The following is a 15,193-nucleotide window of genomic DNA, read 5'->3' as shown; positions in this document are numbered from 1 at the left end:
GATGGCCAGCTCTGCATCCCTTTGTGGAGGCTCAGTGGCCTCATCTGTAAAATGGGGATGACAAGAACAAGGAGCCAGCTGGTCTACCCTGTCCCTCTGAGGACTTGACTCTGCCTCCTGCGGGACCAGGACTGAGGGTGTACACTGACTCCTAGTCTCCTCCCCACCAGAAAGAGCGCTTCTACCAGAAGCAGCACAAACTGCCCGAGCCCTCGTGCCCAGAGCTGGCCACACTCACCAGCCAGTGCCTGACCTACGAGCCAGCCCAGCGGCCATCCTTCCGCACCATCCTGCGTGACTTCACTCAGCTACAGCCCCAGAGTAAGCACCACGCCAGGGCAGGGACCCTGGAGGAGGGAGGGAGGGGCTGGGATCCCTGCTGACACAGGAATGGTGTCCCCACGTCTTGGTACAGTGGCTTAGAGTGTGTGTGGGTTTCTAATTCACTTAAGCAGAGGGAATGGGATATCCAAGCTCTCCGTTTAAAGAAAAGATTTTTTTTTTTTAAATTGTTTGACTGTGGTGGGGTTTTGATGCTGCGTGTGTGGGCTTTCTCTAGTTGTGGTGAGCAGGGGCTATTCTCCAGATGTGGTGCTTGGGCTTCTCATTGCGGTGGCTTCTCTTGTTGCAGAACACTGATTCTAGGTGCATGGGCTTCAGGAGTTGCAGCGTGTGGGCTCAGTAGTTGTGGCACATGGGGCTTAACTGACCCGCAGCACATGAGATCTTCCTGGATCAGGGATCAAGCCAGTGTCCCTTACATTGCAAGGCAGATTCTTAACCTCTGGACCACCAGGAAAACCCCTCCCCGTCCGGCCCCCACTCTCAGTGTTTTGCTTGGGGAGACAACTTCTTTGGATGAATTAGACCCTGGCAAATGTTTTGGTTGTTAATGAAAAGTTTGTGCCCTTAACCCAATCTCAAAACATCCCAGGTGTCGGTTTTGGTCCAGTCAACTATGCATTTTGGACAAATGGAATTTTTCAGCCCTTGCAAAAAAAGTTTCCTTGTCTGGAGGATCAGAGCTGGGGGGGTAGCTGTCATCGGCTTTCTGTGCCCGCAAGTATGGGCTGTTTGGGGGAGAGAGCGGTCGTCTGGACTCACCCACTGTGGCTCTTCCAGATCTCGCTGATGTCTTGTCTGTGAGCCCGGATTCACTGGCTTCAGATCCCACGGTTTTCCACAAGCGATACTTGAAAAAGATCCGGGACCTGGGTGAGGTGAGGGTGGAGCCTTGAGGGTTGGGGGCGGGGCCTGGGTGCCCAGGGTGGGGCCTGGAAGACCGGGGGCAGGGCCTAGGCTGTAAGAAAGCTTTGGCCTTAAAGACCCTCAGCAGCAAGGGAGGCCCTGGGAAATTGAAAGGGAGGCCTCGGCTCCCAGGGGCCCCCATCAACAAGGAGCAGGCGGGGCCTAGGATTTTCCAAGTAGACCTGCCTGGAAAGTGGGCTTGGGGGGCTGGGGTGGGGCTGACCCTCCTGCACACTCCGGCCAGGGTCACTTTGGAAAGGTCAGCCTGTATTGCTACGACCCCACCAACGACGGCACTGGTGAGATGGTAGCCGTGAAGGCTCTCAAGGCAGGCTGCGGTCCCCAGCTCCGGACGGGCTGGAGGCGAGAAATCGACATCCTACGGGCGCTCTACCACAAGCACATCGTCAAGTACAAGGGCTGCTGCGAGGACCAAGGTGGGCGGGGCCCACAAATATAACGGGGCGGGACTAGCGCTTGGGTGGGGCTTTGTGGCCGGGGCCAACATGACCTGGTCATGACCTCCGCCTCTCAGTCCCAGGCGGAGGATGCAGTTTGTGGACACCAAGGTGGGTGAGGCGGGGCTGCCTTCTTTCCATTCTGAGATACTTTTCTGAGATCAGGATGGGTGGGAGCCATGTCAGCTCCCTCGCCAGGGGACGAGTCGAGATTTGATGGTTCCCCCCCCCTGAGGACAGGTGCTAGTGTGGACGGGTCTTGGCTTTCCCTCCTCACCTTGGGATTCGGGGGTGGAGGGTGGACAGTGGTCCTAGCCTCCACCGCCCTTATGGGCTGCCCCTCTCTGGTGTCAGGCGAGAAGTCGGTACAGCTGGTCATGGAATACATGCCCCTGGGCAGCCTCCGAGACTACTTGCCCCGGCACAATGTCGGGCTGGTCCAGCTGCTGCTCTTCTCCCTGCAGATCTGCGAGGTGGGCCGGCCCGCCCCTACTCCCAGAACCTGCCCCCTCTTTGACCTGGCCTGAGCTTCCGATCCCCTCTGCTGGCCTCGACGCGCAATCCCTGGGCGGGCTCTCCTCCATCCTTGTCCATCCAGCTGATCATCCATCATCGGGCCACACCCCCGCCGGCCCAGATCCCCAACCCACGTAATTCCCACCGCTGACGTGGTCCCGCCCAGCGCCTGGCTCCTCCTAACTCTCTCGCCCCCAGCCCGGGAGCGCCCCCTTGCGGCCCCTCCTCTGCCGTCCGGCTCTGCTTCCGCCCTATCTGCTGTCCTGCCCGCTTCTCCGCCATCCTGGTCACGCCTCCTCAGGCCAGGCCCTGCCCCCACTGATCCAGACTCGCCCCGCCCCCAGGGTATGGCCTACCTGCATACACAGCACTACGTGCATCGAGACCTGGCCGCGCGCAATGTGCTGCTGGACAACAACAGGCTGGTCAAGATCGGGGACTTCGGCCTCACCAAGGCCGTGCCCGAAGGCCACGAGTATTACTGCGTGCGCGAGGATGGGGACAGTCCTGTGTTCTGGTAAGCAGGCGGGACCCAGTGGAAGGGATGGGTGGGCGGTGCCGCAGTCACCCGGAGTAGACAGGGTGGAGTAGATGGATGCTGGGGCCTCAGACAACAAAGCCTGGGTTCAGTGACCTTGCCCCTCCACTCTTAAGTGGGGGCCCTAACTGGGGCCACAGGGCACCTAAGCCTCAGATAAGGACTCCAATCTGGCCTGGCCCATGGCTTGAGTACCCTTTCTCCCCAGGTATGCCCCGGAGTGCCTGAAGGAGTGTAAGTTCTACTATGCATCAGACGTCTGGTCCTTTGGGGTCCTCATGTATGAGCTGCTGACCTACTGTGACTCCAGCCAGAGCCCTCCCTCGGTGAGAGCCAGGCCTGCACACCAACCCCATGGATGTGCCTCACAGTCCTATTCTGTAAAGTTGGCCACTTACATTGCAGAGGGCTTTGACTGTGACAGAAACTCACTCAAATAGGAACAGTTAATTCTGCCATTTGCAAACCCCAGGGGGACAGTGAGAACATGGCTTGATCTAGATCCTCAGATGTCATTAGGAACCCAGTTTTCTCCATCTCTTAACTCTGCCGTTCTCTGTAGTAGCTTCTTCCCCGCCCGCCCCCCTTCCCCCCCTCCCCCCCCACCGCCACACCATGCAGCAAGAGGGATCTTAGTTCCCTGACAGGGATTGAACCTGTGCCCCCTGCAGTGGGACCTGGAGTCTTAACCACTGTTAGCGTTTCTCACGGCTTTCCAAGTAGCTCAGCTGGTAAAAAGAATCTGCCTGCAATGCAGGAGACTCCAGTTCGATTGCTGGAAATAGGCTACCCACTCAAGTATTCATGGGCTTCCCTGGTGGCTCAGACGGTAAAGAATCTGCCTGCAATGCGGCAGACCTGGGTTTGATCCCTGGGTTGGGAAGAGCCCCTGAAGGAGAGCTTGGCAACCCACTCCAATAGTCTTACACGGAGGATTCCATGGACAGAGGAGTCTGGCAGGCTACAGCCTATGGGGTGGCAAAGAGTCGGAAACGACTGGGCGACTAAGCACAGCACAGCACAACATTTCTCAAGCGGACCTTCCCTTTAAAAAAAAAAAAGCAAAGCAAGCCCTTCCTCTGCTTTGGCTGCGGTGGACCTAGCTGAGAGGAGGAGGATTTTTCTCTTTCCAGCATGATTCAGGACTCTCTGACTGGTCCAGCTTGGTTCACGTGCCCTCAGGGAAGCCAATCACTGTGTAGTTCTGGGCCGAGAGGCGGAGCCTGCAGTGTGTGAGGGCTTTATGCCCAAAGCCAATCAGAGTGTGTATATTGGAGAAGAGGAAATAAGATTCTCGACCGGCAAAAACAGCTAGCTGGGAGGCTTAGTAGTAACACCAAACCTCTAATCCAATCCAGACTTACACTATGAATATTAGTTTATCTAGGGACTTCCTTGCTTCCAATGTAGGGCATGCAGGTTCAATCCCTGGTGGGGGAACTAAGATCCCAGATGCCACATGGTGTGGCCAAAAAAGAAAAAAAAAAGTTTTATCCAACTTCACAATAACCCCAGGTGGTAGATTTTATCACCCATTTTACAGATGAGAGAACCAAGGCCCAAAGAGGTGAAGTCATAAGTCTGAAGTTATACAGCTGAGAAATGGTTGTGGTTCATTTGCCAAGACATGTCTGAATTCTTGCAACTCCATGAACTGAAGCACGCCAAGCTTCCCTGTCCCTTACCATCTCCTGAAGTTTGCCCAAGTTCATGTCCATTGAATCGGACATCCAACCATCTCATCCTCTTATCAGCCCCTGAGGGTCCCTTAGAATCCCTGCCATCCAGCTCCTGGCTCCTGACCTCTATTGAGGCAGCTCTATCTCTTAAAAAACAGCTACTCTTGTTTCTTCTGTAGAAATTCATCGAGCTCATAGGCCTCACCCAAGGGCAGATGACTGTGCTGAGGCTCATGGAGCTGCTGGAACGAGGGGAGAGGCTGCCACAACCAGAGAGATGCCCCTCTGAGGTGAGATCCTCCCTTTCCCCTTCCCCACTATGGGACCAGGGAGAGAATGGAGTTCACAACCTGGCAAAGCCAGCCTCCCCGACTCCCGGTGCCCTGCCGCTATCCCGAGCCCCCGCCCCAGTGAACTGACTTTCCTAGACTTGCTCTGTTTGGACTGCTATAACAAACTTTTTCCTTTCCCCAGATCTATTGCCTCATGAAGGACTGCTGGAAGGCAGAGGCCTCACTCCGCCCGACCTTCCAGAACCTCGTACCCGTCCTCAGATCATACCACGAGAAATACCAAGGCCAGGCCCCCTCGGTGTTCAGTGTCTGCTGAAGACCACCAGCAGCTCTGTTTGAGGGGATTGGAGCAGACAGTACCCACTGAGAGCAACTCCTGGTCCTTAACCTAAGTGGAGCTCGAGATGGAAGGCCAGCCTCACCAGCTCCCTGTGCCTTACCCCTATCGGGAGACCCCACCCCAGTGAACGGACTTTCCTAGACTTTCTCCATTTGGACTGCTATAACAAAATACTGCAGACAGAGTGGTTTATAAACAACAGAAATTTATTTCTCATGGTTCTGGAGGCTAGGCAGTCCAAGATCAAGGCACCAACATGGTTGAATTTTGGTAAAGGCCCTCTTCCTGGTTCATAGCCTATGCATTCTCACTGTGTCCTTGCAAGGTGGAAGGGGGCAAGACATCTTTCTGGAGCCTCTTTTATAAGGGCACTAATCACAGTCGTGAAGGCACCACCCTCATGACCTATGCACTTCCTAATACCATCACTGTGTGTGTGTGCACGTGCACACGCGTGCATGTGTATGCTCAGTCATGTCCAACTCTCTGCAGTCCTATAGACTAGCCCACCAGACTTTTCTGTCAATGGACTATTCCAGGCAAGAATACTGAATGGGTTGCCATTTCCTACGCCAGGGTATCTTCTTGACCCAGGAATTGAGCCTGCATCTCCTATGTCTCCTGCATTGGCAGGCGGATTCTTTACCACTGAGCCACCTGGGAAGCCCCATTTTTGGAATTTAGAATTTCCACATAGGAATTTTAAAGGGACACAAACATTCAAATCATGGACCCTTCCAAAGTCATGAGCTTGACACAGACCCCTGAGGGGCCCAGGACAAGCAAGGAGCTGACCAGGCCCTTGAATTTGATTCTTTTTTGGCCATGCCACTCAAAGCATGTGGGACTTTAGTTCCCCAACCAGGGATCAAACCCATGCCTCCTGCAGTGGAAGTGTGGAGTCTCAGCCACTGGACCACCATGGCAGTCCCGAAGCTGATCTTTCTGTCCTCCCTAGCTCCTGCCCTTTGAGCCCACTATCTCCCCTAACAGGGTAGAAACTGGTATTTCCTCTGCTAGAGCCGTGGTCCCTGGGCCCTTTTTCAGCAAGGATCTGCTCCCCTGAGGAATGCAGCTAGGGCCAGACACTCACAGCAGAAGAAGCAAGATTCAAATCTTCAGCCTTTGGTCACCTCTAAATAACCAGCCAGCAATTAGACCAGTGCCTAGAACACAGAAGGCCCTCAAGATATATGTTAAATATATCAACGAAGGACTGGAGGACCACATGCCATGTAGATAAGATTGCTAGTTCACCCTTTTCTCACTGTGTGACCTCAGGCACATGGCTTCCCATTTTTGAGCCTGAGCTCTCAACTATAAACTTGGGATGTTCCTGCTTGCTGCCTCGTTGTTCAGTTACTATTGTTCAGTTCGACTCTTTGCAACCCCATGGACTGCAACATGCCAGGCTTCCCTGTCTTTTACCATATTCCAGAGGTTGCTCAAACATGTCCATTGAGTCGGTGATGCCATCCAACCATGTCATCCTCTGTCACCTCCTTCTCCTCCTGCCTTCAGTCTTTCCCAGCATCAGGGTCTTTTCCAGTGAGTCAGTTCTTCGCATCAGGTGGCCAAAGTATTGGAGCTTCAACATCAGTTCTTCCGATGAATATTCAGGGTTGATTTCCTTTAAGGAGCATGATGTCCGTGTGAGAGCTGGACCATAAAGAAAGCTGAGTGCTGAAGAATTGATGCTTTTAAATTGTGCTAGAGAAGACTCTTGAGAGTCCCTTGGACAGTATGGAGATCATGCTGCCTTGTAGGACTAATGTAAAGAGCTAGTAAGGTCATCAAATGCTTAGCAGAGAGATATGCAAACGAGTGCTTAATAAACATTTGATATTATTATTAATCTGGTGTTTGCCAACCTGTTCCTACTTAATGGGTGTTCTTGAGGTGGGTCAGTTACATTGTGAAATGAAAGTCAGTCATGTCTGACTCTTTTCGACCCTGTGGACTATATAGTCATATAGTCCATGGAATTCTCCAGGCCAGGATACTGGAGTGAGTAGCCTTTCCTTTCTCTAGGGGACCTTCCCAACCCAGGGATTGAACCCAGGTCTCCCACATTGCAGGTGGATTCTTTACCAGCTGAGCTGCCTGGGAAGCTACATTGTGGAAGACAGTTAAATTTCTTTCCCCAGGGATTTCTCAAGACCCTCTTCATTGCAGCTTTCCTGGCTGGACAACTTCACACGAATCTAGTGATATTTTCTTTATATAACAGTTTTTTCTTTTCTTTTCTTTTTTTGGCCATACGTGCAACTTGCAGGATCTTAGATCTCCGAGCAGGGATCAAACCCATGCCCACAGTGGTGAAAGCATGGAGTCCTAACCACTGGTCCGCCAGGGAAGTTTGTATAATGGCTTTTAAAATTAAATAATCAGGGAATTCCCTGGTGGTCCAATGGCTAATCCTCCACAGTCCCAGTGCAGGGGAGCCTAGGTTCAATTCCCTGGTCTGGAAACTAGATCCTACATACCACACTAAGAGTTCACAGGCAGCAACGAGAGATCTCATGTGCTGCAATGAAGATCGAAGCTCCCATGAGCCAGCAACTAAGAACCGCTGCAGCCAAATAAATACTTTTAAAATAAATACTCGAAAAAGGTTGATTAGGTTAATTTTAAAATAATTAAATAAAATATTCAGTATAATTCTAAATCCTCTCCCCCTCTCTTTTTTGGATGGGTAATATTGACATAAGTACTGAAATGTTTCCCTCCTCTGTCCTTCGGCCACCATTGTCACCTCCCTGGGAGACAACTAATGTCATCTGGTTTCCTGTTCTGGCTTCCAGACACATTTTATCCAGACATAAGGTAATCTGTACACATGTTTTCCCGTCATTCACAAAAAGAATAATATGGACTGCTATCTAGAGCTCTAACCTATTCCCCACCCCCAGCCCCCACATAACACGTCTCGGAGGCAAGCTTTCTATTTTATGGTTGTGTTGTAACTCACCATTCAAAAGGCATCAGTGGGCTTTCCCGATGGCTCAGTGATACAGAATCTGCCTGCCAGTGCAGGAGACGCAGGTTCGATCCCTGGTCCAGGAAGATCCCACATGCTACAAAACAACTATTGAGCCTGTGTTTTAGAGCCTGGGGACTGAAACTACTGAGCCCATGCTCTGCAACAATGAGAAGCCCAGGCACCACAACAAAGAGCCGCCCCCCGCTCACCACAACTGGAGAAAAGCCCCGCGCTGCAACGAAGACCCAGTGCAGCCAAAAATGAATAAATCTTAAAAAAGAATGCGCTTAAGAAAAAAAATATATCAGCGTTTGTTCCCTGCCGAGGCTCATGTAGTCATTCCTAATCCTTTGCTGCACACGTGCTGCCGTTACAGTGAATGACTGTGTGCTCACATGGCATCCCCCACGTTCAAGGGTACCTATAAGACAGGTTCCCAGCAGGAACAGCTGCACGATCTAACCCACTAATTTAGAAAGTCGTTGCCACTGGAAAATGCTTCGATGGTTGATAAGGCAGGTTTCTCTTCATTCTTTTTTCAACATTATCTTGGCTTTTTCTTGGGTAGCTTTTTTTTTTTTTTGCATTCTTTTTTAAAAAAAATTACTTTCCCTTATGGTTTATCACAGGATGTTGGGTAGAGTTCCCTGTGTTATACAGTAGGACCTTGTTATTTCTCTCTCTCTTTTTTCTTTTGTCCTACCCAGTTACGTGGAGATTTTCTTGCCCTTTTAGAAGTCTGACATCTGCCAGTGTTCTGTAGACTGTTGTTTTTTTTTTTTTTTTCCAGCCAGGCAGCAGGTGAGTTTTTAGTTCCCCCAGGGATTGAGGAGGGCATGGCAACCCACTCCAGTATTCTTGTCTGGAGAATCTGCATGGACAGAGGAGCCTGGTGGGCTACAGTCCATAGGGATTGCAAAGAGTCAGACATGACTGAGCGACTAAGCACAGGGATTAAACCCATGTCTCCTGCTGTGGAACCACAGAGTCCTAACCACTGGACTGCCAGGGAATTCCTTGTAGATGTATTTTTTTCTTTATTTATATTTAATTGAAAGATAATTGCTTTGCAATATTGTGTTGGTGTCTGCCATACATCAACGTGAATCAGCCGTAAGTACACATGTGTCTCCTCCCTGTTGAACCTCACTTGCCTCTCCTGCTCCATCCCATCCTTCTAGGTCGTGTATTTTTGATGTATGTGTTGGAGAAGGTGAGCTCCTTGGTCAGATCTCAGGACCTTGTTGCTTATCCATTCTATATTTAGTAGTTTGCACTGGGCAGCTACCTTTTTTAAACTTTTATTTTGGACAACTTAAAGCATATTGAAAACCAGGAAGAATAATATAATGAACCTACGCTTAACCAAGAAGGGCTTCCCAGGTGGCGCTAGTGGTAAAGAACCCACCTGCCAGTGCAAGAGACCCAAGAGATGTGGGTGCAGTCCTGGAGGGCTATGATCCATAGGGTCGCAAAGAGTTGGACAGGACTGAAGTGACTTAGCACACACGCACACTTAACAGCCAGCACCAACAGCTTCTAATACTCATGGCCCATCTTTTTTTTTTTGGCTATACTAGGTCTTAGTTGCAGCACTCGGGAGCTTCGTTGCAGCATGTGAGATCTAGTTCCCTGACCCAGGATCAAACCTGGGCCCCCTGCGTTTGGAGCCCACAGTCTTGGCCACTGGACCACCAGGGAAGTTTCCCCATGGCCAGTCTTGTTTCAACTTGACCCCTGCCACTGGATCATTTGGAAGCAAATCTCAGAAATCATGGCATTTCATCTGTTAAAACTGGTATATATCCTGAGAGATGTTACCACAAGCAATAACTACAATGTCATTATCACAATTGAGAAGTTTAAACAGTCATCCCTCAATATCATTATATAGTTTAGAGTGTTTAAATTTTCCCAATTGTCTCTTCAATATTTGATGAATGGTTGTTTATAGTTCATTCAAATAAAAATCCAAACAGAGGACTTCCCTGGTGGTTCAGTGACTAAGACTCCGTGCTCCCAATGCAGGGGGCCTCACGTTCTATCCTTGGTCAGGGAACTAGAGCCAACATGTCATGACTAAGTCTCAGCACAGCCAATACTGCTGCTGCTGCTGCTACTGCTAAGTCGCTTCAGTCGTGTCCGACTCTGTGCGACCCCATAGACGGCAGCTCACCAGGCTTCCCCGTCCCTGGGATTCTCCAGGCAAGAACACTGGAGTGGGTTGCCATTTCCTTCTCCAATGCGTGAAAGTGAAAAGTGAAAGTGAAGTCGCTCAGTCGTGTCCGACTCTTAGTGATCCCATGGACTGCAGCCTACCAGGCTCCTCCGTCCATGGGATTTTCCAGGCAAGAGTACTGGAGTGGGGAGCCATTGCCTTCTCCAGGCACAGCCAATAGGTAAGTAAAATCAATAAGTAAATGTTAATTAACAATCCAAACAAGGGTCATGCACAGCTTCTGGCTGGAGGCAAGTTCCTGTAAGTTTTGTGTTCCTCTTCTTCCTTTTCCCCCCTTGCAACATATTTGGTGAAGAAACTAGGCTATTTGTACTGTAGACTTCACCAGTCTGATGGTGTCCTTGTGATATAGTTTAACACATTCCTTTGTTCTCAGTTTGACCAACCAAGCGTCCCGTTCCGTGTCCTGTCTGGGGGCAAGTCTCTCCCACAGAGGGTAGTGAGTCCTCTCTGCAGGTGACACTCAGGGAATGCTTGTCCCTCCTTTTGTGACACAAGCCACCACCTGATCAATCAAGAGGCAGGCTTTCTTTTCCAACATTTTATCTGAACAATTACAAACATTCAGAAAAGTTGGAAGAAGAGTACAGTGAATATTCATGTGCTGTGCTTAGTCGCTCAGTTGTGTCCCACTCTTTGTGACCCCATGTGCTGTAGCCTGCCAGGCTCCTCTGTCCATGGGGATTCTCCTGGCAAGAATACTAGAGTCGGTTACCATGCCCTCCTCCAGGGCATCTTCCGAGGCCAGGGGTTGAACCCAGGTCTCCCGCATTGCAGGTGGAGTCTTTACCAGCTGAGCCACCAGGGAAGCCCATGTAGGTTCCACAATTACCACGGTGCTAAATTCCCTTTATCATGCTGTGTCTCTCCAACTAGCTATCCATTCCATCTGTCAGTCCATCTCATGTTTTGGACACAAACCAAAATAGGTGGATGTCACTTAATTTTGTTATGAATGGTATAATTTTAGCCATTTTAAAATGATTTAAGGGGCTTTCTTGATGGCTCAGTGGGTAAAGAATGCGCCTGCATTGCAGGAGACACAGGAGATGCGGGTTTGATACATGGGTTGGGAAGATCCCCTGGAGAAGGCAATGGCAACCCACTCCAGTATTCTTGCCTGGAGAATCCCATGGACCAAGGACCCCGGTGGGCTACAGTCCATGAGGGCACAAAGAGTCAAACATGACTGAGCAACTGCTGCTGCTAAGTCGCTTCAGTCGTGTCTGACTGTTAGCGACCCCATGGACTGCAGCCTGCCAGGCTCATCCATCCATGGGGTTTTCCAGGCAAGAGTGCTGGAGTGGGTTGCCATTGCCTTCTCTGACTGAGCAACTAGGCACACACAAATGGTTTAAGTATATAATTCTGTGGCCTTAAATACATTCATGATATTCTATAGTCATCATCCCAATCTGTTTACAGCACTTTTTCGTCTTCCCCCAAAAGAAACTGTCCTTATTAAATACTAACTTCCTATTTCCTTCTCCCTCTAGCCCTCCTTCTAATTTCTCTATGAATTTGCCCATTCTAGGGACCTCGCATAAGTGGAATATTTCTTCTTTTGCATCTGGCTTATTTAACTTAACGTAATGTTTTGAGGTTCATCCATGTAGCACGTGTCAGAATTTCACTTGTTTTTGTGTGTGTTAGCTGCTCAGTTGTGTCTGACTCTGCGACGCTTGTTTTTAAGGCTGTATAATATTCCAGTTTATGGCTATGCTTCAATTTACTTATCCATTCTTCTGTCGATGGGCAGAATTTGGGTTTCTTCCACCTTTTGGTTAGTCTGAATCATGCTGCTATAAACATTGGTGGGCAAGCATCTGTTAGAATCCTCGTTTTCAATTCATTGTTGGTGTGGTGTCCAACTCTTGCGACCACATGGACTGTAGCCCTCTGGGCTCCTCTGTTCATGGGATTCTCCAGGCAAGATTACTGGAGTGGGTTGCCATTGCCTTCTCCAGGGGATCTTCCTGACCCAAGAATCGACCCCGAGTATCCTGCATTGCAGGCAGATTCTTTTTTTTTTTTAACTTCTTTTTTTTTTTAAATTTTAAAATCTTTAATTCTTACATGTGTTCCCAAACATGAACCCCCCTCCCACCTCCCTTCCCATAACATCTCTGTGGGTCATCCCCATGCACCAGCCCCAAGCATGCTGTATCCTGCATCAGACATAGACTGGCGATTCAATTCTTACATGACAGTATACATGATAGAATGCCATTCTCCCAAATCATCCCACCCTCTCCCTCTCCCTCTGAGTCCAAAAGTCCATTATACACAGCTGTGTCTTTTTTCCTGTCTTGCGTACAGGGTCGTCATTGCCATCTTTCTAAATTCCATATATATGTGTTAGTATACTGTATTGGTGTTTTTCTTTCTGGCTTACTTCACTCTGTATAATCGGCTCCAGTTTCATCCATCTCATCAGAACTGATTCAAATGAATTCTTTTTAACGGCTGAGTAATACTCCATTGTGTACATGTACCACAGCTTTCTTATCCATTCATCTGCTGATGGACATCTAGGTTGTTTCCATGTCCTGGCTATTATAAACAGTGCTGCGATGAACATTGGGGTACATGTGTCTTTTTCAATTCTAGTTTCCTCAGTGTGTATGCCCAGCAGTGGGATTGCTGGGTCATAAGGTAGTTCTATTTGCAATTTTTTAAGGAATCTCCACACTGTTCTCCATAGTGGCTGTACTAGTTTGCATTCCCACCAACAGTGTAGGAGGGTTCCCTTTTCTCCACACCCTCTCCAGCATTTATTGCTTGCAGATTTTTGGATCGCAGCCATTCTGACTGGTGTGAAGTGGTACCTCATTGTGGTTTTGATTTGCATTTCTCTGATAATGAGTGATGTTGAGCATCTTTTCATGTGTTTGTTAGCCATCCGTATGTCTTCTTTGGAGAAATGTCTATTTAGTTCTTTGGCCCATTTTTTGATTGGGTCGTTTATTTTTCTGGAATTGCAGGCAGATTCTTTACTGACTGAGCTGTAGGAGAGGCCCTTGCAATTCTTTGAAGGTCTATATATCTAAAAGTGGAAGTGCAAAATCATTCAATTCTACGCTTAACTTTTTGAGAAACCGCCAAACTCTTTCCTACAGTGGTCGCACCATGTTATATTCCTGCCAACAGAATACGATGGCTCCGTTTCTCCACATCATCACCAACGCTTGCTACTTCCTGTTTTGTTTTGTGTTTTTGACAGTTGCCATCGTGATAAGTGGAAGTGCTCTCACTGTGGGGTTGATTTGCATTTCCCTAGTGGCTCGTGATGGCGAGCATCTTTTTTCATGTCTATTGGCCATTTGTATAGCTTCTTTGGAGATCTACTTGAGTCCTTGGCCCATTTTTTATTTTTTTAAAAATATTTATTTGGCTGCACCGGATTTTAGCTGTGACATGCAGGGTCTTTTCATTGCAGCATGTGGGATCTAGTTCCCTGACCAGCGATAGAACCTGGGCCCCTGCATTGGGAGCGTGGAGTCTCAACTACTGGACCACCAGGGAAGTCCCCTTTGCCCATTTTTGAATTGAGTTTGTCATGGTTGAGTTGCAGGAATTCCTTACAATCTAGATATTAATCCCTTATCAGATATATGATTTGCAAATTCTTTTGATTTGGGTTTTAGTTTCTCTCTTGGCACCATGTGGGAAGTGGACTTTTGCAGAGGCGGGGCAAGGGAGGAGAGATTTAACTGGGGCGGGAACTCCAGGTGAGAAGGGGGCGTGGCCTCAAGGATGGGGCAAGTGGATGAACCCTGAGTGCTATCAAGGTCCTCAAGAAGGTCCCTCTCTGGAGCTCAGATCAGAGGCACGGGAGGCAGGTCACAGGCCTGAGAGATGGAGCTGATGGAGTAGGAGTGCCCACCTCTCTCTCTCTCTTTCTCACTCACTCACACACACACACACACACACACACACACGTGTCCCTTCTCTTGGGATGAGGAGACCAGCTACCTGGCGGAAAAGGGCAAGAGGGATGAAGACAGAGATAAGAACTCAGTTGAAAGTATCCCCCTTGGCAGACGGTGGCGCAAGAGTTAGCTGTCCCTCAAACGCTCCACCTCAGCACCGCACACAAGCAATGGGAGAGCGCCCGGAGATCTTCAAAGACTTGTTCAGTCACTCAGTCGTGTCTGACTCTGTGACTCCTTGGACTGCAGCATGCCAGGCTCCTCTGTCCTTCCCTGTCTCCCAGAGTTGGCTCAAATTCATGTTCATTGAGTTGGTGATGCTATCTAACCGCCTCATCCTCTGCCGCCCCCTTCTCCTGCCTTCAATCTTGCCCAGCATCAAGGTCTTTTCCAATGAGTTGGCTCTTCACATTAGGTGGCCAAAGTATTGGAGCTTCAGCATCATTCCTTCCAATGAATATTCAGGGTTGATTTCCTCTAGATTGACTGGTTTGATCTCCTTGCAGTCCACGGGACTCTCAAGAGTCTTCTCCAACACCGCAGTTTGAAAGTATCAGTTCTTCTGCACTCAGCCTCCTTTATGGTCCAATCCTCACATCTGTACGTGACGACTGGAAAGATAAGGAGCCTATAGAAGTCACTCTGGCAGCCAACACAGAGCCTGGCACAAGTCCCCAGTAAATGTGGGCTCTGTTCATTGTCACAGTTTTACTCATCATAGGGGATCCTTCATTGTCACCCCCCCAAATCTTTTATTTGCCTCCCAGGAACGTTGAGATCTCTTGCTAACTCTTTGAAGCCCTGCCCAGAAATCTGCCCATTGTTCCCTCCTTGAAACGTCACCTCGAAATCCCACCCCTTTTCCTTCAAGGCCAGTGTGCAGATATCCCCATTAACTTCCTCTCTGGGAACAAAACAGCCTTTTTCACCTAAGTTCAACAGGAAGGAGATGTCTTACCACCTTCAC

At 49.3% G+C, this 15,193-nt stretch overlaps 1 protein-coding gene across 6 annotated transcripts in view; it reads left to right on the top strand.

Annotated features, from left to right (window-relative positions):
- The window catches only part of TYK2 (tyrosine kinase 2), a 29,192-nt gene extending 22,306 nt beyond the window's left edge, over positions 1 to 6,886 (top strand). For 4 of the 6 annotated variants that reach the window (XM_068981226.1, XM_068981225.1, XM_068981227.1 and 1 more), the window contains 8 exons: positions 171 to 321; positions 1,123 to 1,220; positions 1,493 to 1,685; positions 2,061 to 2,179; positions 2,567 to 2,739; positions 2,969 to 3,086; positions 4,619 to 4,729; positions 4,914 to 6,886. In XM_068981226.1, coding sequence (XP_068837327.1) covers positions 171 to 321; positions 1,123 to 1,220; positions 1,493 to 1,685; positions 2,061 to 2,179; positions 2,567 to 2,739; positions 2,969 to 3,086; positions 4,619 to 4,729; positions 4,914 to 5,048 — 1,098 coding nt within the window. In that variant the 3' untranslated portion in view covers positions 5,049 to 6,886. Of the gene's footprint in view, positions 1 to 170; positions 322 to 1,122; positions 1,221 to 1,492; positions 1,686 to 2,060; positions 2,340 to 2,566; positions 2,740 to 2,968; positions 3,087 to 4,618; positions 4,730 to 4,913 lie in introns of those variants that run through there. The other 2 variants (XM_068981230.1, XM_068981229.1) reach the window with 2 other exon arrangements.
- Positions 6,887 to 15,193: the final 8,307 nt, after the last annotated feature.

The sequence above is a fragment of the Capricornis sumatraensis genome, chromosome 9 (genome assembly GCF_032405125.1).
Source record: "Capricornis sumatraensis isolate serow.1 chromosome 9, serow.2, whole genome shotgun sequence".
In the NCBI taxonomy this organism is placed as follows: Eukaryota; Metazoa; Chordata; class Mammalia; order Artiodactyla; family Bovidae; genus Capricornis; species Capricornis sumatraensis.
Note: the sequence above shows the minus strand (reverse complement) of the source record. Positions and strands in the feature narration are given on the sequence as shown.